The 23,616-nt window shown below is 53.9% G+C and overlaps 2 protein-coding genes across 2 annotated transcripts in view; one reads left to right on the top strand and one right to left on the bottom strand.

Moving 5' to 3' along the window:
• RCOR1 (REST corepressor 1) overlaps nucleotides 1-19,444 on the top strand; it is a 91,902-nt gene extending 72,458 nt beyond the window's left edge. The window contains exons 8-12 of the mRNA XM_087818106.1: nucleotides 2,593-2,787; nucleotides 9,521-9,598; nucleotides 9,812-9,869; nucleotides 10,461-10,690; nucleotides 14,349-19,444. Coding sequence (XP_087674232.1) covers nucleotides 2,593-2,787; nucleotides 9,521-9,598; nucleotides 9,812-9,869; nucleotides 10,461-10,690; nucleotides 14,349-14,390 — 603 coding nt within the window. The 3' untranslated portion in view covers nucleotides 14,391-19,444. The remainder of the gene's footprint in view (nucleotides 1-2,592; nucleotides 2,788-9,520; nucleotides 9,599-9,811; nucleotides 9,870-10,460; nucleotides 10,691-14,348) is intronic.
• Nucleotides 19,445-21,479: 2,035 nt separating this feature from the next.
• Nucleotides 21,480-23,127, bottom strand: LOC148093979 (MAPK/MAK/MRK overlapping kinase-like). Its single transcript, XM_087820010.1, has 4 exons — nucleotides 22,833-23,127; nucleotides 22,184-22,367; nucleotides 21,992-22,070; nucleotides 21,480-21,562 (listed from the first exon to the last, which is right to left on the bottom strand). The coding sequence occupies exons 1-4, from the start codon at nucleotides 22,994-22,996 to the stop codon at nucleotides 21,480-21,482; spliced, it is 510 nt and encodes a 169-aa protein (XP_087676136.1). The 5' UTR covers nucleotides 22,997-23,127.
• Nucleotides 23,128-23,616: the final 489 nt, after the last annotated feature.

Below are 23,616 nucleotides of genomic sequence, written 5' to 3'. Positions count from 1 at the left end.
ACGGTGGTCTGTCCGGGCCGAGTCCTCGTGCGTGCTCCCCTGCGCGACTGGCTCAGCTGCAGGAGGAGGTGCCCCTGAGGCCCAGGCTGGACGCGGCTCCTCGTGGGCTTGTGGCTCCTTCCAAGCTGTCGCGGGCCCAGGACTCTGCACACACCGGGTCAGGAGGCAACAGCAGAGCGCTGACGGGCTCAGAGCAAATCCTGTTACTCAGAAACGACAGCCCAGGTCATACGAGGGCGAGCCTCACGCATGGTGAACTTGCAGTCGCTCACGTCTTGAAAGTCGTTATGCCAGAGGTTTTTAGTGTCTAGGTTCAGGGGGCTCATGAAACCCTATAATTGTGGATGACTCTTGTAAACTGTCCACTGAAAACGGGGTGTCGGGATGATCTTAGCCTTTTGAAATGGGGGTTGCAGTATTTTGTCCATTCATAAAATTGAATAAAGCATGTGTAGGACCCCCAGGGCTCCATGGCTCAAGTCAGAAACCACACAGTCCAGCACTACCCGCAGCAGGCCTGGGGAGCCGCCGTGACATCTGGAGGGCGGGCCCTCAGCTCCTCAGTCAGGCTGGAGGGTGGGCTCCCACTGCGGGCATGACTTTTACCTGTGGTCACATAAGAGTTTTTCTGAAGGCAGAGCCTATAGTTTCAGCAAAATCTCAAGGGTTTTCTGTCTCAAAAGGTTCTAAAATATGAGAGCAATTATTTTAGGTGTGGAAAAACAAAAAGGTCTAGACATACCTAAATTTTACTTACATCAATAACGCATGCTTTTATAGACTAGCTAACCATAACGGAGAAAGTGAAACCACTTACACACATAATCACCATTAACATTTTCCTCTGTAAAAAGTGTATGGGCCCTGGCCAGGCAGCACAGTTAGAGTGTCATCCCGACAATGCCAAGGTTGCAAGTTCAGTCCCTGGTCAGGGCATATACAAGAATCAACCAGGGATGCGTCAGCACGTGGGACAAGCCTGTGCTTTTCTCTCTTCCTCCCTCCCTCTCTCCCTCCCTCTCCTCTCTCTAAAATAAATTTTTTTAAATGTTTTTAAAAAGTGTATGCATGTATACTTAATTCTGAGTAAATATTTACCTAAGAAAATATAAATGGGATTTTAATATGTATAAATTCCATCACCTTTCAGATTTACTCTCCTTTGAACATATTTTTATGTCAGATGTGTGTGCGCACAGCTGTGTGTCATCCCATCGTGCAGCTACTTCACGACCGACTGAGGGAATCCTCAGTGGGCCTTACAGTCTCTGCCCCTGCTTTTTGCTGTTATAAACAATGCTGATCTCACAACTAAATATTTGTGCACTTAATTTTTTCCATTATAATTCATTTCTAGGCGTTGAATGTTGAGTCAAAGCGTTCCCGATATGTTTTTAAGGCTTCTTTGGTGTGGTTGTGTCACCAAGTGGGACAACTAGTCCTTTCCTCCTGGCACTTTGCCAGGGATTTATATGCGAGTCCAGATAACAACATTTCTCAAGGGTTAGCTCCGTTAGGGTTGTTCGGGAATCAGATTGTGCTTGGACTGTCCAGGAAGCTTTGCTTTGTTGCATTGCCCGTTGGGTTCTTCAGCGGGACATTTTAATTGGAAGGGAAAAGGGTTGATCTTATATTAATTTCTGTAATTCTTATTTGTATAGCTCAGTTTCTGATTCAAAAAGAAAAATGGTGAAGTCGTAGTTTGTTTAGATACTAAAGTGTTATTAAAACAGACACGCCGCCCTAGGTGGTCCTGCCTGAGCAGCCGCTGACTCCACCCTGTGTCGCTGTGAGCACCGCGCGGGACTCATGGGCTTTCAGCTCAGTCCTTCCCGGGGTGAAGATGCGTCCAGCTTCATCAGCGAATGTGATCCTCTTAGCAGGATGAGCAGTGAACAAGCACATACACCTCTTGTTCATAAATGGTCAGCAGTAAGGCCTTATCCCTTCCCTGCCCAGGCTCCCTGCATCTCATTTCTGGAGGTTTTGGATTCAGAGAAAGCACTTTAAAAAATTATCAGCAGTCATGCATTTAAAGTGACAGCATGTATTTTTTTGAAGCAAGTTTGTAGGGCACAGTTGCCCTAAAAGCTGTCATTCCCTAAAAAAGGTGTTTAAAAAAGTAATAGTTTCCTATTGAAGTTTATATATTTTTTAACTTGTATGAAGATTTAAAGAATTTAAGTGGATCTTCATACATGTGCCGAATCTTTTCTATCTTCTTTCTGTGTTCATACATCCATCTGTATCGCTAGGGATGTGAAAATACAGTAGCTCCTGCTCATATATAACAACTCAGCAGAGAGTGCAGGCTTTTCCTTCCTGTGTTCCTCCAGGAAGCCGCGAGCGCTTGCTCAGAGGCTCCGGGCGATGGAGTGAGGGCGTCTGTGCAGGAGGAGCTGCGCTCCCCTGCGAAGTGTTTAGCAATGTTTTTGTCTGTTGGCTGCCTGTTAGAATTGGTACGTGGTAGTTATGATGCAGCTGGCCTTTGCCTTAGATCATTTGGGCTCATGTGAAGGAATATGCTGTTACTGTTCATTTGGCATTTTAATTTTTTCATGTCTCATTTATCAAAATGTGTATATTGTGCAGGTGCCCCCTGCTGAGACAGTTCCTCAGATCAAGAAAGAAAAGCATAGTACTCAAGCAAAAAACAGAGCAAAAAGGAAACCTCCCAAAGGAATGTTCCTCTCCCAAGAAGACGTGGAGGCCGTCTCTGCGAATGCCACGGCGGCCACCACGGTGCTGCGGCAGCTGGACATGGAGCTGGTCTCAATCAAGCGACAGGTACCCACTCCCCTGGGCGACAGCCGGCCAGTACTTCAGAGGTGTTTTATTTTCCACAGACAGGATGTTCTCTTTCCACAAATCTCAAACGGGCATTTTCCCCCCTAAGGAATTGGGCAGAAGATCTTAGGTACTGGCTCACTAAGTTTTCTTAATTTCACTTTGAAATTGATAGTAAGTGTGTATGTATAGATGTGTCTGCTCACTGACTTTCACGTGGCGATCATGCCCAGCTCGCCTCTCTCTGGGTCAAGAAATGGACTGTTGGTTCCAAAGCCCACTTGTGTCCCTCCACCCCTGCACTCGCCAAGCACAGCCTTGCCTGAGGCTCCCTCGCACCCTCCCGATCACCTGGCTTCTCCAGCACGTGGCCACTGTTCGGACTGTAAAGCCACAGATGGCTGTTACTCATTTTTGGATTTTGTGTACAAACTACATGATGTGGTTTCTTTCCTGTCTGGCTTTCATTCACCTTGAGACCCATCCCTTGGTGTGGAGCCGTAGTTCCTGTCTTTCTCATTGCTGCGTGATTTCCTACGGAGGAGCGTTTGGGTTGTTCCCGTTTTTGGCCATTACAGATAATACCCAAGGAACACTCTTTTATATGACTTGGTGCACTGTGTATGCATCCCTGTTGGATACATGCTTAAGAGTGGAGTTGCTGGATTAGGGAGATGCATGTGTCCGACATTAGAAAACGGTCCACATGGTTGACCAGAGTGGTCGTGTCAGTTCAGGTGAGTTTGGGCTGCATTGCGGCGTCAGGTTCACTAACTGCGACTATTGATATTTTAAGCTGGATAATTCTTCTTTGTGGAGAGTTTTCTTGTGTGTTGTAAGATGTTCAGCAGCATCTCTGGCGTTGACCCACCAGGTGCTAGCAGTACCCTCCCCGCCCAGGAGTGTGAGGCCGCAGTGTCCCGCGGCATTGTGGAGAGGGGCACAGACTGTCCTCTTTCCCGTGTTAAGGCTTGTTTTTTCACTCTTAATGGTACCTTTGATGGCCAGAAACTTAATTTTCAGGTAGTCTGATTTCTCGTTCTTGTCTTTTAAAGTTAGTGCTCTTCGAGTTCTGTTACAGCCTTCCTTAAGGTCAAGGAGATGTTCTGTTGTGTGATCATAGTGGTGTTTTGCCTTTTACATTAAAATTTTTTATTTTGCCCGGCCGGGCGTGGCTCAGCGGTTGAGCGTCGACCTAGGATCCAGGCGATCGGGGTTCGATTCCCAGTCAGGGCACATGCTCGTGTTGCGGGCTGCAGCAGATCAGTGACTCATCATTGATGTTTCTCTCTCCCTCTCTCCCTCTCCTTTCCTCTCACCATTTATCCCCTCTTCCCCCTCCACCCCTGAAATCACCATACTGTTGTTCGTGTCCATGCGCTCTCTCCCTCTCTCTCTCTCTTTTTTTTTTTTTGCTTCCTCCCAACCCCGTACCCTGAGCTGTGAGCCTGCCCTCTATCTATGAGTCTGTCTCTATTTTATTGGTAGTTCAGTTCATTAAATTCCACACGAGTGAAATCACAGGGCACTTGTCTCTCTCAGCATGGTGCTCTCCGGGTCCCTCCATGCTGTCGCGAAGGGCAGGAGTCTCATCCTTTTAACAGCTGCGTCGTGTTCCATGGGGTAGATGCCCCACTGCTTCTTATCCACTCGTCTGCTGATGGGCACTTGGGCTGCTTCCAAATCTTGGCTGTTGTAAACAACGCTACAGTGAACATAGGGGTGCGTGTATCTTTCAAAATAGTGTGCTAGGTTTCTTTGGCTAAATACCCAGAAGTGGGATCGCTGGGTCATAAGGCAGCTCCATGTTTGAGTTTCTGAGGAGCCTCCACGCTGCTTTCCACAGAGGCTGCCCTGGTCTGCATCCCACCAGCCGTGCACGAGGGTCCCCTTTCTCCACACCCTCCCAGGTGTGAGTCAGGTGGTCTCTCACTGTGGTTTCAGTCTGCATCTCTCTGATGATCAGTGACATCGGGCGTCTTTTCATACGTCCATTGGCATCTGTGTGTCCTCTTTGGGGAAGTGTCTGTTCAGCTCCTCTGCCCATTTTTTAACTGAATTGTTTGGTTTTTTTTGTTGTTGACTTTTATAAGTTCTTTTTGGATATTAACCCCTTATCAGATGTATCATTGGCGATATGTTCTCCCATTCAGTGGGTTGTCTTTTCAATTTGTTGATGGTTTTCTTTGCTGTGCAAAAACTTTGTTTGATGCAGTCCCATTAGTTTATATTTTCTTTTGTTTCCCTTGCCCAAGGAGATGTATCAGAAAAAACATTGCCACAAGAAATGTCCGAGATTTTACTACCTATATTTTCTTCTAGGATTTTATGGTTTCGAGTCTAACATTTAAGTCTTTAATCCATTTGAGTTTTTCCTGTGTATGGAGTAAGTAGCTGGTCTGGTTTCATTTTTTTGCGTGTACCTGTCCAAGTCTTTTACGTTTTGATCTTCAGTCTACCTGGAAGTGTTCTTCTGTGTATGTTATGGGTAGGTTCAATTTTTGTTCGTTTGTTTTATGTGGATATATAGTTAAACGAGTATTGTTCGTTGAAAAGACTGTCCTTTCCCTGCTGCAGGGCAGAGGGGCCTTTGTTTTCAATACAGCGTCCATGTGTATGGTTAGGGGTTTCCTGTCGGCTTCTGTGGTATGTTTGTCTTATTCATTGTAGGTAGGTAGGTTGTAAGTGTAGGTATCTGACAGTACAAGTCCTCCAAGATTGTCTTGGCTATTTATGACGCTTTGTATTTCCATTTAAAATTTAGAATCACCTCCCTAGTGAGTTTTGCTCAGTGATTAGAACATCGGCTCTCGGACTGAAGGGTCCTGGGTTCACTTGTGGCCAAGGGCATGTACCTCTGTTGCAGGTTCAATCCCTGGCCCTGGTTGGGGCGCGTTCGGGAGGCAACCCATCGATGTGTCTCTCTCACATTGATGTCTGTCTGTCTGTCTGTGTGTCTCTCTCTCTCCCCCCTCCCCCTTCCACTTTCTCTGAAAAGCAATGGAAAAATATCCTCGAGTGAGGATTAAAAAATAATAATAATAGAAAAATAAAATAAAATTTAGAATCACCTTTTCAATTTCCAGAAAAATAATTCAGCTAGAATTTGATTGTATTGAATCTATAGATCAAAATAGAGAATTAACATCTTCTGATCCACCCCCTACTTATGGAGGCCTTTAATTTCTCTGTGTGTTGTTTTTCTGCGCATAGGTCTTGTATACCCTTCGTTAGAATTATTCCTAGGTATTAAGTACTTTTTTTAATGTTCTTGTAAAGGATGTTGTTGTTTAATTTTTTTTTTTAATCCTCACTTGAAGATACTTCTTTCTATCGCTTTTCAGAGAGAGCAGGGAGGGAGAGAGGGAGGGAGGGAAATGTCGGTGTGTCTTGAGAGAGACACATATGGTGGTTGCCCTCCACCCCCACACGCACCCCGACGGGGGCCGGGGAGCAAACCTGCAACCCTGGCACATGCCCCTGACTGGGAATAGGACCCAAGACCCTTTGGTTCTTGGTCCGACGCTCTAACCACTGAGCCACACCCGCCAGGGCAAGATATTGTTTTTAAATTAATCCTGGCCCGGCCGGGCGTGGCTCAGCGGTTGAGTGTCGACTTAGGATCCAGGCCATCCGGGTTCAATTCCCTGTCGGACCGAGCACATGCCCGGGTTGCAGGCTCGATCAGTGACTCTCATCATTGATGTTTCTCTCTCTCCCTCTCCCTTCCTCTCTCTGAAATCAATAAAGATACATTTAAAAAATAATAAAATAATTAACCCTTTTTTGCCCTGGCTGGCGTGGCTCAGCGGTTCGAGCATCATTCCCGGGAACCCAGGGGTTGCGGGTTCAATTCCCGGTCAACGCACATGCCCAGGTTCCAGGTTTTCTCTCTCATGTTGATGTTTCTCTCGCTCTCTCAAGTCAATAAAAAGAAAAAAATTAACCCTTTGCTACTTATTTCTGGCTAGTATGAGAAATAGTGTTGTTTTAATCTAATTATGTTCGACACAATAGATTATGTTACATTAACCTAATGTAATCGGTGCATGGCACCTGGAGACTGAGAACTCAGCCTCGCAGCCTCGCCCTGTCCTCGGGCGGGCGTTTCCTCTCTCCCGCCCCCTCCTCCCCCTGCCCTCTGTCCGGAGTTCAAGCATGTTGTGGACTGATGGTTCACTTTTAGCTTTTGATGCTTTGAGTTGTTAATCTTGATGGTCCCTTGGAAGGTTAAATAGGAAGCCAGCTGTCGTTTCAGAGATGAGAAGAGTGGGTCAGGGCCCCGGTCTCTGCTGTGCGGGGAAGCGGCGCAGACCAGGACCTAGCGGCCCCGTGGAGCCGGAGGATTGGCTCCTTGTCTTGGCTGCTGGCACAGCTGCATCTAATCTTAGGAGAATCACTTAATCTTCCTGGGCCTCTTCACAAGAGGAGATTAGTCCCGGCCGCCTGATCTTCCAGGATGGATGGGGCTGCGGGGTGGGAGCTCAGTCTGCACTGGGGGACCCGCTCTGAGCGGCTGCATGCCCTCGGGGCACTGCCACCTCCGGTGCAGGGGGCTCACTGCTCGCTGAGATGTGCTTCTGGCGCCGCTGCTCCAGGCTCCACGGGTGTTACCGACTCTGCAGAGTGATAGATAAGAGAGTCTTGGTTTTCAGAGCCAGGGTCAAGAGCAGGACTGTTTGATTGGAAGGTAGCTACTCCCATTGTCGGAGGGAGGCCTTGGAGTCCGACTTCCTGAGGGAGGAGACAGGGTTTCGGGGCTCCTGCCAAACACACTTCTGGAATCAAAATGACAGTCACTCAGCGACACTTTATCTGGAGGCCCCATGTTTGGTTGTATGTCAGGGAATTGTTCACCTGAAAATGACAGAAATCCTGACTCACAACACCTTTTAAACAATTATGAGATTGTTTTTATCAAATAGAAATCCCAGTGTCAGTGTGCTGGCGTTAGCTCCTCTGTTCAGCGGTGCTCTCAGGGACCCTGACACCTTCACGTTTCTACTTTGCGTTCTTAGCTTGGCCTTTCACCTGCCTTATTGCGTCTGTCCCGTTGGAAGCTGCAGGAGCCACTTTGTAACCCTCACGTCTGCTGCATTCAAGGTTGTGAGGAAGAGATGGAGGTGGGGCACCCCCCTCTGCCCCTTTTGCTTTACCAGAAACTTCTGTGATCCAGACCTGTGCAGTAGGCCTCCTGGACAGATGAGGGGCCAGGACCCTTAGGTGAGCCAGCGATGGGACCCTGTCACCTCTGGTCTTCCAGCGTGGAGAGTGAAAACCATCTGACATTAGAGAAGAGTCACTGAGCACACAGGGAAGTAGGAAAAGGAAGGTTGTGTTCAACCAGGTCTGCGGACGGCCCCACACGTGAGGGTGTGTGGCTGGCCCGGGACCACTGGTTGCGGGAGCTTGTTGATGAGAAGGATGCCCTTGCCCTGGGTTTTGCCACAAGGCTTCACAGTCTGGGTGCTGGAGGGGCTTTTCCTGAGCTCCTCCTCGAGCAGGTTGTAGTGGGTGTTCTCCAGTCTCCTCTTTCCTGCCAGAGGACACCCTTCTCTCTCCTGCTCTCCGGTATCTTCTAACACCTTCACCATCAGCTCATTCCGGGTCAGTTCTCAGTGGTTCAGAAAGGGGTGGACTATTTGATCATCTGAGAGCCAATGGCTGGTTTCAACACTGAAGACATTTCAGGTGGTCTGCACACACAACTAGTGGGAACTCCAGTCCTCACTGTCTGTGACCTGCACCATCCTCTCTTTTCAAAATTATCACACCTGGCTGGCATGGCTCAGTGACTGAGCATCGACCTAGGATCCAGGAGATTGGGGTTCGATTCCCGGTCAGGGCACATGCCCGGGTTGCAGGCTCGATCCCCAGTCAGGGGCATGCAGGAGGCAGCCGATCAATGATTCTCTCATCATTGATGTTTCTCTCTCTCCCTCTCCCTTCCTCTCTCTTAAATCAATAAAGATATATATTTTTAAATATCACAATTATTTGTGAGCACTGACATCTTGGCACCCGTGACCCACTTCACTGTTCCTGCCATGATCCATGGGTGCCTATGGGGCCAGCAGGAGCCTCCGGCTTCTTTTCAGATTCTTACCTGATGTCAGATCCCTTTCCTGTCACTTCCTCCTGTGGGCACAGAGCTCAGAAGAGCATGGAGCAGGGCGACCCCACCACACCCCTGTCTGGCCTTCAGCCCCACTCTGGAGCCAGCCCAACCCGCCCTACTTCAGAGTTTTTTATCTTTAAAATACAGTGATACCTTGGTTTTCAAATGTAATCCGTTCCAGAAGACCATTTGAGTTCTGAAACGTTTGAAAACCAAGGGATCAACAGCCAATAGCTAGGCCTCAGGATCTTGCACTCAGTGGAAGCTGTGTGGCATGTTCAACTTCCGAGGTGTGTTCGAAAACCGAAGCATTTACTTCTGGGTTTATAGTATTCGTCAGCGGAGATGTTGGAAAACCGAGGTACCGCTGTAACAATCTTTCCTTGCCTGGCTGGGTGTGGCTCAGCGGTTGAGCATTGACCTAGGATCCAGGAGATCGCGGTTCAATTCCTGATCAGGGCACATGCCCTGGTTGCGGGCTGCATCCCCAATGGGGGGCATGCAGGAGGCAGCTGATCAGTGGTGTTTCTCTCTCTCCCTCCCTCTCCCTTCCTCTCTCTGAAATCAATAAAGATATATTTTCAAAAATAAAATAACAGTCTTTTTCTCTCTTAGATTCAGAATATTAAGCAGACAAACAGTGCCCTCAAAGAAAAGCTCGACGGTGGGATAGAACCCTATCGACTTCCAGAGGTAGGATTGTGTTAGCATCGTCCCAGAAGCCATGCCCGAGTTCTGTGTGTTAAGAGTAATCTTCATGTGCTGTGTCTCCAGTATACACCTCGTAGAAAGAAAGGTGTGGGCAGAATTTTATAAACCTAGTTGATGTTGAAATTCTGATGTGAGAGATTGGTCAGCCCTCGTGAGGATGTGTGGTGTGCTAACATGACTCGTTTGGGTGTCCAGGTCATTCAGAAATGCAACGCGCGCTGGACCACGGAGGAGCAGCTTCTCGCCGTGCAAGGTAGGGGAGGTCCCTCTCGCAGAGAGCTTCTAGGAGAGACTCTTGCCCCTTCCGCGCCCAGCGCATTGCCCATTTGAGCAGATTCTGGGAGGATTAGGCTCTTGCCATGGAAGTCATTTTAGCCACATTACCAGCTCCCTCAGGGTCTCACAAGATTAAAAATTAGTGCGGAGGTGTTGGTTTTAAAGCTGTGGGTAGTTCATTTTAACAGCTACCTGTGGGGTTTGAATAGTCAGGAAGGCCAGAACCCCGGCAAGCAGACCGAATGTTAGGGATTTAAGGCTGGGGTGTTCTAGTCCTGGGGACCCTGGAAAGACAGGTGCAGAGTGTCCACAACCACAGAGTAGTTGCTGGGTGACGTCTGAGGGCAGTGTGCAGATTTCTGGGGACAGGGTCGCAGGGACTTCTTGGGCCAGCCACCTGTGGAATGTGTCTGGCTCCACGTCTTCCCTGCCTGGGACACTAAGGCAGCACGGCTGTTAGAAGCCTGTGTGTTTTCTTATCTGGGTACAAGCAAGTCTCAGTTGTGTGTGTGTGTTTTTAATTGGTTTTCTCTTGTAATGAAAAAAACACGCTCCCTCACCCCCTCAGCCATCAGGAAATACGGCCGAGACTTCCAGGCCATCTCCGACGTGATCGGGAACAAGTCAGTGGTGCAGGTGAAAAACTTTTTTGTAAATTATCGACGCCGCTTCAACATAGATGAAGTTTTACAAGAATGGGAGGCAGAGCATGGGAAAGAAGAGACCCATGGGCCCAGTAACCAGAAACCGGCCAAGTCCCCTGACAGCTCCGCCAAGATTCCCGATGAGGAAGAGGAGGTAAGTTGGCAGCGCGGGGGGGACCCCCCCCCCAACCGCGTTCTGCCCCTCCCGTCCGTTCCCTCGCCCGGGGAAGTGTTTCAGGGCGCAGCATGTCAGGAACATGACTTTTGCCTGTAAATACCACGGTACATGTGCTGAGAGTTCATTCAGACTTGTCACTGTGTGTGATTTACATTTGATTCCTAACATCATCCTGGCTTCCTCCAGCCCCAGGCTACCCCGCGATGCCAGCACTTCCTCTAGCCCCAGACTACCCCGCGATGCCAGCACTTCCTCTAGCCCCAGACTACCCCGCGATGCCAGCACTTCCTCTAGCCCCAGGCTACCTGGCAATGCCAGCACTTCCTCTAGCCCCAGGCTACCTGGCAATGCCAGCACTTCCTCTAGCCACAGACTACCCCGCGATGCCAGCACTTCCTCTAGCCCCAGGCTACCCTGCGATGCCAGCACTTCCTCTAGCCCCAGGCTACCTGGCAATGCCAGCACTTCCTCTAGCCACAGACTACCCCGCGATGCCAGCACTTCCTCTAGCCCCAGACTACCCCGCGATGCCAGCACTTCCTCTAGCCCCAGGCTACCCGGCAATGCCAGCACTTCCTCTAGCCCCAGGCTACCTGGCAATGCCAGCACTTCCTCTAGCCACAGACTATCCCCCGGTGCCAGCACTTCCTTAGGACAGCAAGGATCTGCCGTGGTGCAGGCAGTGGGAGGTGTCTCGGGGAGTGTCAGTTAAGTCAGCCCCATAGACGGTGGTGTCCTCTCCCTGTGCGGTCAGTGAATTGCTGCTGAGTCTGCACAGCCAGCCAACCAACCAGAGCTCCTGGTCATCTCCACTGTCCCGTCCCCCAGCCCTGGACGCCAGGTGGAGCTGACTGACTTCTGTGTGGATGGGGACAGCTCTAGGTGTGGCTGGCTGCGACCGCCAGGCCTGCCTCCTAACAGTCTCCAGGAGCTTGGCTCTGATGTCACAGCCCAGTCAGCAGAGGTTAGGCAGGGAGAGTCCCAAGGCTGCAGGGACCCACCTGTCCCTCCCTGCTTCCTGGGACAGGGCTGTTGCCATCTCCCCGTGTGTTGCCAGCCTGCCCTGCTGCATATTTGCCCCTCACTCCCACAGAAGAGGAGATGGGGCTGGGCACCGGCAGAGTTCATTGCCAGTCACTTCACGTTTGAGTTTGCTCACTGATGTAACTGACGGGGTAACTCAGCTTTACAAGGGAAGTCACTTTCTCACCCGTCTCCCAGCAACCACGTGGGAGTGACTGAAGTTACCTGTCCTGTCTGTCTGTGCTTTCCTGTGAGGAGCCTGGCTAGAGAGCAGCCTGGAGCTCCTTCTGCCCTGAGTGTGGGAGCAACTGTGGGCAAGGCACCGCGCAGTGCCCGGGGCCGCTGGCCAGCGTGTGTTAAATACACGGATTGTGTTCGTCAGGCTCCCTGGCCTCTGGAAAGACTGGGTAGTGAGTGTGCAGGGTCTGCAGTGTTGCCGACAAGAGCGGTTCCTGAGTCACACCGTGAATGTGAGTGGACCAGCCTGAGGCCCTGGATATAGTCGCATCGGAGCAACATGGAGGTGTCTTGGTCTTTGGCACTGATTCCGTCCAGTGCTAATGGCGCCCTTAGCAACAGATTAACTTCCTAAAGTCCTAGACTCAACTTAGGGAGCATTGAAAAGTTGAGGATTCCTGGGGACAGAACAGAGAATTTGTAAGAAAGCAAGCTTTCTTCCACGGTGTTCCAGCTCCAGCTCCAGCTCCAGGAGCAGAAACCATAGGAGCCCGGCTCCCTTCCCTCTGCACATTCCCCGGAGCTGGTGCAGCCGGGTTGGCCTGGAAGGGTGATGGTCAGTTCAGGGCGTCGGTCCTTGTGCACCCACCACCCTTGTTTCTCCGGCCTCTCTCACTTACTGAGACGGAACGGTCAGGCCCTTCTCTTTCTCTCTGATTGGTCCACTCCCATGCTGACTTCACAGCACAGCACCCCACTCTCTTCTCTGCCTCTGGTGGTGGCCCCTCCCCACTGGACTCCCCCAGTGCCAGGCTGCGCTGCTCCCTGGCGGCTGATCCTTGTGTCTGTTCACCCAGCCCGCTCTTTAGAGAGAATGGCATCACCTCACCTGCCTTTATGTCTCCTGTAAAACCTCTCACCTTTGGTCATTTAAAACACACTCTGTCTCACACTCTCTCACACACCTGGATTTCCTTTCCTTTAGTCTTTCTGCTGCTTCCACACAAGCCCTATGCTCCGCCAGCCTGGTTTCCCCCTCTGTTTGCAGAAGGACATTACCTGTGAGGACCAGCTGCTTTGCTGTGTTCCAGGGCCCATGGAGAGCTGTTAGATGGTTAACTGTCTTCTGCTCCGTGCGCAGGACTCGCTGTCCCTGTCCTTCATGGTCTTGTTTACCATGTGGCACCCAGCGGCTGACGACGCTGTCTGCGGCCCTGCCTGCCCGTCTGCCTCAGATGCAGAAGTCCTGGTGCAGGGAGCCCTCCCTTAACGTCCCAGGAGGTCTGCGACTTCACTCAAAATGATGCACAACAAGCCAGCTTTGCCACAGGCTGATTGCATAAACCAGAGTGGAGTTGTTCCTGGGCCTCCCCTCCACTGCAGGGGAGGGCGGCAGGGCCTGCTCCTTCCTTCAGGCCGAGGGGAGGGAGACCCAAGGGCTCTGAGCTTGTGAGATCCAGAGCTCTCTGAGGGGCCAAGGGTGGGGTACGGGGTGGGGGGAGTGTCAGGAGGGGCATGTAAGCTGAAAGGGACAGATGGGAGAGAAGTCAGTCTCACTTAAAATGTAAGAATGATTCTGTTTGCTAATGAGAAGTCTCCTGATTGGACAACCAGCCACTCCCATGACCTGACTTCACCTGAGCAGCAGCTGTGTTGGGTTCTGGGCCCATAGCCCAGTTGTTTCCAGGCAATAAGACCCCGTGAGGGCCCGGCCGGTGTGGCTCAGGGTTGAGCATCAACCTGGGATCCAGGAGATTGTGGTTCGATTACTGGTCAGGGCCCAGGCCCCGGTTAGGTGCTTGATCCCCACTCGGGGGCAAGCAGGAGGCAGCCGATCAAGTGACTCATCACTGATGTTTCTCTCTCTCTCTCCCTTCCTCTCTCTGAAATCAATAAAAACATTAAAAAAAAGAAAAGAATAAAAAAAACAAACAAACACCCTGTGAGTGAGCAGGGGGCCTGAGACACGAGTAACCTTCAGGTTTGGACTGGAGTCAGGTTTGAAAGTGGGAGGGGAGAGGGAAGAAATGCTTGGCAGCTTCTGAGGAGGATCCTGCCGTCTTAGGGACCTTGGGTGCCACTGTCTCCGCAGGAACCACGGGAGCCCCTCCAGCCAGTGCTGATGTCCCCGAGCGCCTGCCAGCTGCCCTCTCCAGGGGTTTTGTTTAATCCTGGGTAGTAGACACCGTGATGGTGTGTGTTCTGCAGGAGAGGAAAGTGAAGCTCAAATAGAGTAACTTGTGCCGGGACACAGCCTGACGGTGGCAGAGCCAGGCCTTGAGCCCAGGGCCCCTGGCTGCAGAGGCCGCACTCAGTCCTGTGCAGCTGCCTCCGGCCCGCCCTCGGGGACCGTCAGGGCCGTTGGCCGGACACCAGTGTGAGCCGTTGGTGTTGCTTCCTGCTCTCTGATTCTCTTTTCCTCCCCTTTGCTCAGGCTGCTTCTGTCCTTGACGTCAGATATGCATCTGCCTCCTGAGGCCCGGGTGGCTCTGCACTTGGTATGGGCGCCGGTGCTGCCAGCACGCCGGGCATTACAAGACATCACCTAGCCATCTGCATCACCTCTCTGGACAAGCAGCTATTACCAAAAAGGCATACACTTCCGGTCCTGTGCTACACCTGCCTTAATTCTCCGCTCGTTCCTCCGTGTTGGCGCCACTTCCCAGAGAGCTCCGCGCATCTCACGCTCAGCCTGTGTGCGGGGGACCTCGGGCCCGCACGCCGCCCTGACGGGACCATCCCCCAGGCAGAGCTCCGGAGCCCACCCATGGCAGCTCTTCCGTCAGCAGCTTCAGAACAGGTAGCCCACCGAAGGCACGACTCTGCTCCCGCATGGCCCGCAATCTCCACTCTGTGCATAGTGTCATTTCCAGTAACCGCGACCCGGTTGGCCTTCTGGAAAGTTCTCTTGCTCAGTCGGAGGCGTCCACCTAAGTGAGATCACGCTCTCTTGGATGTCACAGTGTATTGGCAGACTGCATCGTAACCTTGATCGTGCCAAACATCCTGATTCAACTCCCATTTCCCTGAAAGTAGGGTGTAATTATGGTTTATAAATCTAATTCGCTTGAATCTCTCCCTTCTGCCTTCCCGGTTGGTAGGAAGCTGACTCGCAGCAGCTCTCTTTGGACACGTAGCTGAAAAGGAACGTGAACCTCAACACTTTCTGCCTTGAGCTCTCAGCATCGCAGCCCCAGGATGGGTGCCACCCTCTCTCTCCCCGTTTCCCAGAGACCTGGTCCATACCACTGCCCCTGGTGCTGTACATTTGGAATTGGTGCCTTCTCCTCTTGGCAACCATGCTATCAGTCCTGTTTCTGTTTGGGTGTCTTACTTCTTTAACGTCGATTGCTTGCCAAAGATGACATCACTGAGGGTGGGAGACAAGACCTCGCTGCAGACTCTGGCCGTGCAGACTCAAATGTCAGGCTCGCTCCACAAAGGGCATTAGGCTGGCTGGTGGGGGTTTTATAAAATACTTTGCTTCCTGGCCTCGGTATGCCCGGCCTTTATGTGTCACTCCACATACCCGTGGGTCCTTCATGTCCTGATGTGTGTGACCACACAACCCCGCCCTTGCTCTCTCCACGGTGTAGTGCAGAACAGAAGTGGTCAGCTTGTTGGGTCTAGTGAGCCCAGGATGAAAAACAGTCTGCAGAGTGGTGTGTGCTGCCCTTTGGTTGGACTGGGAACACGTGAAAATTCCTGATAAATGTCCTGAGATTCCAGAATCCCCTCTGTTCTCTCGGCAGATGGTGGGCCGCGAGGGCTGCGGGCTGGCGTGGCAAACCTGTCTAGCCCTCGCCGCTCCCGCCTGCACTAAATATGCTGAAGGAGCTTTCTGGTGTCGTTTTGCATCACTTAAATACTCTTCCTGCTTTCAATACCAAAAAGAAAAAAATGCGATGCTTTAAGGCGGCATAAACAGTTCTTAAGAATTTAAAATATGCAATTAAAAGTTAATGTGTTTTGACTGTCAAGCACCTTGCCTTTTTTTTTTTTTTTAAGTCAGCTGATTTTAGGAAGAGGGTCAGCTAGGATCATAGTTTGGAATTGGACCTTTTTTAAGGAATCTGGACAAAGGTCATTCAGAAGGGGGCAATAAAATGAGACTTTCCACTTGCATCCTCTGGTCCCTGCACTGAGTGAGGGGGCGCAGTGAGGAGCAGTGTCGGGAGGCAGACTTACGGTCCTGCTCAGACGGGAGCGAGGTGACACTAGGAGCCACTAAGGGTTGGCTTTCTTGGCATCGCAAGCCTGCTGTGTAACTGCAAACGCAGGAAAACATGGGGAGGAGGTGTATATGCTTTGCACATGGCTGTAAGGGGACACCAGGCTGGACAGGGGCTTCGGTCTCCTTCCCCGTCACAGGCGCGGCCTCCCGCAGGGGCTCCCGCTGCCAGCAGGCCTGTTCTCTCCTCCCGCCCGGGCTCTTCTCCCTGAGAACCCGTCCCTCTGGCAGCGCCGAGAGCTTGGTGCTCCTCCTGCGGCGAGGCAGCAGCCCAGGGCCGGCGCCGGGCCGCCGAGAGCCACTGCGCGGGGCCTCGCTCCCGCGGCGCTGGGTTGGGGGCACGTGCTCATCCCCTCGACTGCCCTCCTGTGGTTTCCCGCACAAGATAGCCCTGTGTCCTCAGCTGTTTCCTTACACTGTCTTTGCAATGATGTTGTAAATGCAAGAAATCACTTTGCCGAGAGCAAAGTGAGCGGTCTTTTTATGTGAAGACCCTTTTAAACATATCAAGACTTGGTGCATCGGCCGGTCGCGCTGGGGTGGGGGAGGGTCCACAGTGGCAGCTGCTGCGGCTGCAACGTCCCCTTAACCTCCCCACGACTGATCAATGTGAATGTCATGATTATATATATATATTTTTGTGGAAGATTTCTCCTAAGTATAAGTTATTGTGCAAAATATAGTACCCTTGAAACAGATGATAGTTTTAGTTTAGGAATCCTAAAGATACAAATTGTATTGCATATGCATTAAAAGTTTGTTTTATTTCATTTCATGTAGCTGTGTCAAGTGCTAGGTAAATTTTGTTTCCCTTCTCCATTGAGATACCTTGTTACTTGAATGTTGTGTCGGCTGGTTTGAAGCAGATCAAGTCTGTAAGTAGCTCGTTTACGCAGGAAGCTGCCCGCCCGCTGTGCTGAGGGCGCCGGGAGCCAAGGTCAGGGCGACACTGCGCCGCGCTGTGCTGCGTGTCACCCGGACCCCAGCTCCGTGGAATGGCTTCTGATAGTTTTTGATGGTCACACACCTCTGATCGAAAAACGAGTCTGAAAAGCAGTTGCGTTAGAACTTGGCTGTGGCGGACTAAGTCAGCAGTTGTTTGCTGTGTATATAGAGTCTCCTCAAATGTCACACACCATTGAAGTGTGTTCGTTGTCACTTTAAATTCCAACTGCCCCCTCTCTTTGTCTTTCTGAAGATCAGACGTACTATCGGCAAAACCAAAAATAAGCCAAACGGTGCATTACACTGCCCGGGCCCGCCCGGTGAGCGCAGGGGGCGCCGCCGGCCTCTCGGGGCGACGCGCCCTCCTGTTTCTAAAGCCGCCCACCCAGGAGTCAAGCTTTTTAAAAAAATTTTATGCATTGTTATTAAAATACCTGAATCTCAAATTTATAAAATAGCTCTAAATCTGTGTCAACAACTAGAAGTGACAACTTCCTGGGTCGTTACCACCACGCCATCCGCTGCGTCTGTTTCCGAGCCCCTGAGTGGTGTCTCGGGGGGTCTTACTTTTTCTTTTTCAGATTCCTTCTCCCACTGTTGTGCAGTTAACGCTACATGAACACAAACTGTGTTCTTAATTGTTTCGGCCCTTTTGCCAAAAAGGAGTCTAGATTTTGTTTCGGTTTCGTTGTATGATGATCGCCAGCAGCAGACTACAGAGCGGCTCTGCCGTCCCCACCTAGTGAGTCTTGAAAAGGACTCTGGTCATTTTACTGTCTCGATGTGGGACCTGGTGCGGCCCCAGCCAGGGCAGAAGTCACCAGTCCAAGGCGGAGGGTGACTCGTTGGTGCCCTTGGCTCCGTCCAGCACCCTCAGCTCCGGCTTCACTAATGTTTCCACCACCTGCTAACCAGCCAGACGGAGTTTTCCGCTCAGCTCTGCCTCCGTCTGTGGTTTTCATTTTACGTTAATAAGAATGTACTGTACCCCAGAGCCGCGCGCGTTCGAGTCTGTAACTGCCACATGTCTGTGGGGTCTCCCCGTCTGTGGGGTCTGTAGCTGCAGTAGACGACACGCAGAACGCTCAGCGCGCCTCCTCCCGGGGGGCTCCGTCTCTCTCCTCATCAGCTGAAAGGTTGGTCTCTGAAACATCGAATAGGTCCCTTATCTAATCCAAATAAATTTCAAAATGCAAAACCTTAATATGAAATTCCAAATTCTCATCCATGGAAAAATGTAATTAAAATGTCTTGCACTGTTCTGGGAATAATCCCCCTGCCTTCTGGATCCTGAAGGTCTCCCTCCATTGTGTGTCTTCCCAGAGGATGTCTGTCCGTATGCAAACGTTCCGCTGTGTCCCTCAAGCACACGTGTAACAGCCTCCTTGGCACAGTCGCCATACGCTTGCTCTTGAGATGTGTTTGACTGGAACGCCCGGTCACATGCCTGGGGCCCGGTCGTGCTCACGAGGTCACGGCCATGTCTTCTCCCTAAACCCGGCGTGTACTTGCCGCCTAGGCCTGGAGGGACGAATCTCCCTCGCCGCTGGCCGAGGCCGGGGGCCGGCCGCGCAGTCCTGGGGAAGCCGACCGAGCTGAGGGTCGTTGGCCGAGAAGCTGAGTCAGTTTCCGCTGCTCGGCTCCCCCCTCCCGGGCCTGGGCAGCCTGCAGGGTCTGGGGTGGCCTCTGGAGACTGGGACGGTGGTCCCCTCCTCCCCGGGGGAGAGCAGGCGGGGCCCACCCCCATCCGGCCCCCTGAAACCCGGGGTCAAGCTTTCACTCCCCAGCGAAACTTTGACTCGAGGAAGTGGCCCCTGAGGGATGGTGGGCGGCGCTCAGAACCAGGCGCCTCTGCGCGTCCGTGTCCCCCGCTTGTCCCAACCAGATGAAGCACAGCCGCAGCCGCCTGGGCCCAGAGGGCGGTCAGGGCAGTCTGCGCGTCCGAGGCCGGTGTTTACAGTCGCCGCCTACCTGCCCTGGAGCGGGCGGCCCGCCCAGCCCGCCGCCCTGCCAGGTGCTGCTTAGGGCGATGCTCAGACTGCAGATCTGAACGGTGTGAAAGGTTAAGTTTGAAACTGTATCTTTCTAAGTGATCTGGGGCGTTAAGGAAGCGATGTTGTAAGATGCCGTGTAAGTAACATTTTAATGTCTCTCTGCCTGTTTTCTACTTCAGCACACTCGTTATGGTGAATGTTCATAGCATTATAATTGCTTAGCCCTTGGATGATGACATTTTTTTGTTAGTGGAGATTGGAAAATTTATTTGTGAAGTTCTGCAGAATTCATTTTTCTATTTCCAATATTTGCTGGAGTTAAATAAAAATTTTCAAGCCATTGATGTAATAAAAATGAAACAGCACTATTTTCTGCACCCCCTCTCCATCCGAGCAGCGTCTATCCCCGGTTCTCAGCGGCCTTTTCCTCGCCTCTGCCCCGGACCCTGGGGCTTCTGGCTGTATAAATGCCCAGAACCACACCCGCAGACACGGCCAGGGATGCTTTTCATTTTTAGCCTTCGGCTCTACCTGAGCTACACTCCTTTCTGCGCGTGATGACCTTGCGGTTGGGACCAGATCGAGGTGCGCGAGTTGGCAAGACCTGCGGGCTCCCGCTCTGTCCGAAGGGGAGGACTGTTTGCCCGGTGGCAGTGTCTCCTTCCAGCCTGACCAGGCTTCACCCGGATGCTGGGCTCTGGACCGTGGCCGTGAAGCAGCCGGACGGCCCCCTCTGTCGCCTCCGGTCAGCCCAGAGTGGACACTGCTCCGGTCCAGCACCTCTGTTGCAGCTGAAGTGGAGGTTTGGTTCGATGACCGCTGTAAAGCCCCGACTCCCAGATCCAGTGTTGCCCCGATAGCACTTACCATATGCACGCGGGGTCCCTCCAGTGTATGACTGCGTCGTGGGGGGTGGCCCTGGCCTGGTGGACACAGCAGAGCGGGTGCCCCTGCCTATTGTGCGGAGCGGCCGGGAGAGCGCCCAGTGCTGCCCCAGGGCCCATGAGGGAGAAAGGGGCCTGAGGTCAAGGCGGGGAGACGTCTGTGTGATTGAGGGAGGGGACAGGTGAGACCCCAGCCCTAGGCTTTCCTGCTGGGAGGCAGGAAGAGGGAAGCCGGGGGACTGCAGGCAGCATGGGAGAGGTGAGGGGGTCAGGCCAGGCCGCTGGGTGGGCTGGGCCTCTGCTGACCTGAGGGCAGAGCTTGAGGGAACCCTGGGCAGGGGAGGGGCAGGGGATGCGCCACGGGTCCCCAGACCAAGGGCGATGGCCAGCATGGGTCAGGCCCCTTCCCGCAGGCCAGAGGGGAGGGACGCCTGCGCACACGGGCCACCTCTGTGCCACATCGCACAGCCCCGCCTTCCCCGTGTACGTGAAACCCTGTGGCGCTTGTCTCTGAGGGACTGACTTCCCTTAGCGTCGCCCTGTCCCGGGCCGTCCGCACTGTCGCAGGTGGCAAGGTTTTGCTCTTTACGGCTGAGAAGCAGCCGCCTCTGCCCGCTGGTGTGTTGGGCACTTGGGCTGCCTCCGTAGCTTGACTATTGTAAACACCGCAGTGAGCACAGGGTGCCTGTATCTTTCCAAATTAGTGTTTCGGGTTTCTTTGGATAAATTCCCAGAAGTGGGGTCGCTGGGTCTCCATGTTTACTTTTTTGCGGACCCTCTCCACTGCGTCCCACCGCGGCCGCCCCAGGCGGCATCCCACCTGCCCTGCGCGCGGGTCCCCTTCCCCACACCCTCCCGGCACCTGTCGTCTGTTGGTTTATTGATGGAGCCATTCTGACAGGCGGGCGGTGAGACCTCATTGTATCACTTTGCGTGTCTCTGATCAGTGACGCTGAGCTCAGGTGTCAGGTGGGGGCGGCTCTGGGGGGCCCAGGAAGCCGTGGGGCAGGGCAGGGCCCCTCTCCCAGCATGGTTTTGGTGGGAGATGCCTGTCCCCACCCCACTCCCAGGCCGACTCCCGGCTGTGTCCCAGGCGAGGTTGAAGTGAGGCCCGCATGTGAGCGTGGCCCTGGGGGACGGCCTGGCTGGGGGTGCACCCGTGGAGGCCCTGTGCTCCAGGAACCGCCAGAAGCAATGCGGAGGCCTCCAGGGCCCGTGTGCACATAGGGGTGCGGGAAGGGAGCCAGTGACTCTTGGGCCATTGCTGTGCCCAGGACCTCCTGGCAGGCCTGGGGTGCCAAGTCCCCAAGAAGCCATTTTAGGGGGATCCCTGTGCCTTCCAGCTTGGCCCAGGACAAGACTGGGAGCAGGTCCCTGTCCCGGTCCTCAGTCCACTCCCAAAGGACGTCGACTGCAGGGGCAGGTCCGGACAGTGAGAAGGGCCACTGGGGAGACCCAGCCGCCCCTCCCAGCAGCCCACCGTGCCGGCTGGGGACACGCGTCCCCGGGGGTTAGGCCTGCCCCAGGGTTGGACCTGCCCGGGAGTCCTGTCCTGGGGATGGGCCCACGCGCCTCTTCAGGAGGTTCCGACCCCCTGGCCGTGGGCAAGGAGACCCCTTATAATCAGTTGGGGCGAAGCGGGCGTACAGTCCTTAGTTCATCAGAGCCTGATGAGAAGGTCCTGAGGTGGCAGAAGCCCGGAGACTGCCCAGCGCCAGCCCCTGCTGTGCCTGCCTGTGCCCTCGGGCCACTGGGGTGGTGGGGGGGGGGGGGCGCATCTGGGCAGGACCGAGAGGGAGAGAGCGGGGGACCCATGAGGCTGGCTGGGCACGCACGGCAGGGCCGGGCTGCCAGCTCCTACAGCCATGGCCTGAGGGTTTCCTGCGCCGGGCAAGGGGGTATCGGGTGACCGTGACAATGACCTGGAGCCACGGGTCCCTGGAGTGAAGGGTAGAACCAGGGGCTTGCACGTGGCGCATGGACAGAGTGTGTGTGGAGCCCTCTCTGTGACGGGAGCGCTCACCCGGGGCCAGCGGGAGGTCACCGGTGAGCTGGGTCACCTGGGCGCGGCTCAGCCTCTCTGTGCCCCCGCTGGGGTGGGTCTGGGGGCACAAGTGGCATCCTGCGGGACACCCCACGGCCCCGTCTGGCCTGCCCACGCGGCGCTGGCCGGCAGGGCAGAAAGGGCAGAGCCGGCGGAGCCTCGCGGTGGCACCCTCAGACTCAGGCCACCCGAGGGTGCGGCCCCCCCAGGGCCCCCCTCCTGCCGGCCGCCCGTCCGTACCTGCTTGCTGCCCTCCTTGGAAACCGGCCACTTGTCACTGAGCTGCTCCGGGGCCACGGGGCGCTCGGGGACAGCGGCTTTTCTGTGGCCGCCCCGAGCCTGCTTCTCCGCCGCCCTGCAGGGAGGGAGGAGAGCAGCGCCCCCTGAGAACCCGCCACACAGCCCGTCCTGTCTCCAGAGGCGCCCGTCCCGTCGCGGCCACCGCCTCTGCCTCCCACACGGGCTATGAGGACCTCTCCCCTTCGTCTCAGCCGCAGTCTCTGGCTGGGGGTGGCCCCGCCACAGGCCCGCACCCTGCCCCAGGTCACAGCGGGGTGGACAGGGGCGTGGACTCGGCTCAGAGCACGTACGTCCAGTGCCGGGTGCACCCAGCTCACTGTCAGACCTCACGGCGAGTTCACCCCTTCACACAGGGGCAAGTGGGCTCCCCGCGGGTCTAACGGAGCCCTCCCCGCGAACAGCCTCCGTCAGGAGAGTATTCCAGAAAAGGGCACTTCAGGGCAGAGAGCTGTTCAGGACGCCCCCCCCCCCCCGTCTCAGCAGCCAGCACCCCCCCACCCCCGTTGTCCAGAGCACCCACCTCTGCTCTCGGAAATAGGGGTGCTGCAGGGCCTGGTGGGCACTGATTCTCTCGTCGGGATCATAGGCCACCATTGCGTGCAGGAGGGAGAGGCATTGCGGGGACAGATTGGCTGTCAGGAGAGGAATTCCTGATCCCTTTTTAAAAGGAAAATCAAAACTCATAGCTCTCGACCTGTATTGAAAGCCCAATGACAACAGACGATCACGCCATCACTTCGAGCACGTGGCCCGTTCTCGTCACGACTACAGGGACCTGCGCTGGGGTGACGGCCTGCGACCTAGAGGGGCCCGAGTACACGGGGCCAACCCAGAAGGCGCCACACAGAGTGGCCCCCGAGGGAACTGGGGACTTTGGGGGACAACGTCGGGTCAGTGCGGTTCGTCACTAGCTGATGGGGCGGCTGGGCCGCGGGCAGGTGGTGTGTGGGGAATCTCTGTACTTTCCCCTCAGCTTTGCTGTGAACCTAAAACTGCTCTGAAAAATAAAGTCTTCTTTTTAAAGAAGGGTGGTGGTGGTGGAACCTGTCATCTACAAACGGAAGAAAGGCACCCGGAGAGGAGGCTCTTAGCCATCCCCAGCCCTTCGCCTCAAACAGATGCTCAGAACAGGGCGGGGGACAGTGGCCGGATCCTCGTGGGTCTGCACAGGGCAGGGTGCGCAAAGGCTGTTGTGAGGCCAGTGCCGTGGAGCCTGGGCAGAGGGGCCTGTGGGCTGCGAGGGCAACAGCCTCCCTAGACCTCAGTGTGCCCACTGGCGCCCCCCGGCCTGGCCGGCAGGGCGC

This window comes from Miniopterus natalensis, chromosome 1, assembly GCF_054644295.1.
Source record: "Miniopterus natalensis isolate mMinNat1 chromosome 1, mMinNat1.hap1, whole genome shotgun sequence".
In the NCBI taxonomy this organism is placed as follows: Eukaryota; Metazoa; Chordata; class Mammalia; order Chiroptera; family Miniopteridae; genus Miniopterus; species Miniopterus natalensis.
Note: the sequence above shows the minus strand (reverse complement) of the source record. Positions and strands in the feature narration are given on the sequence as shown.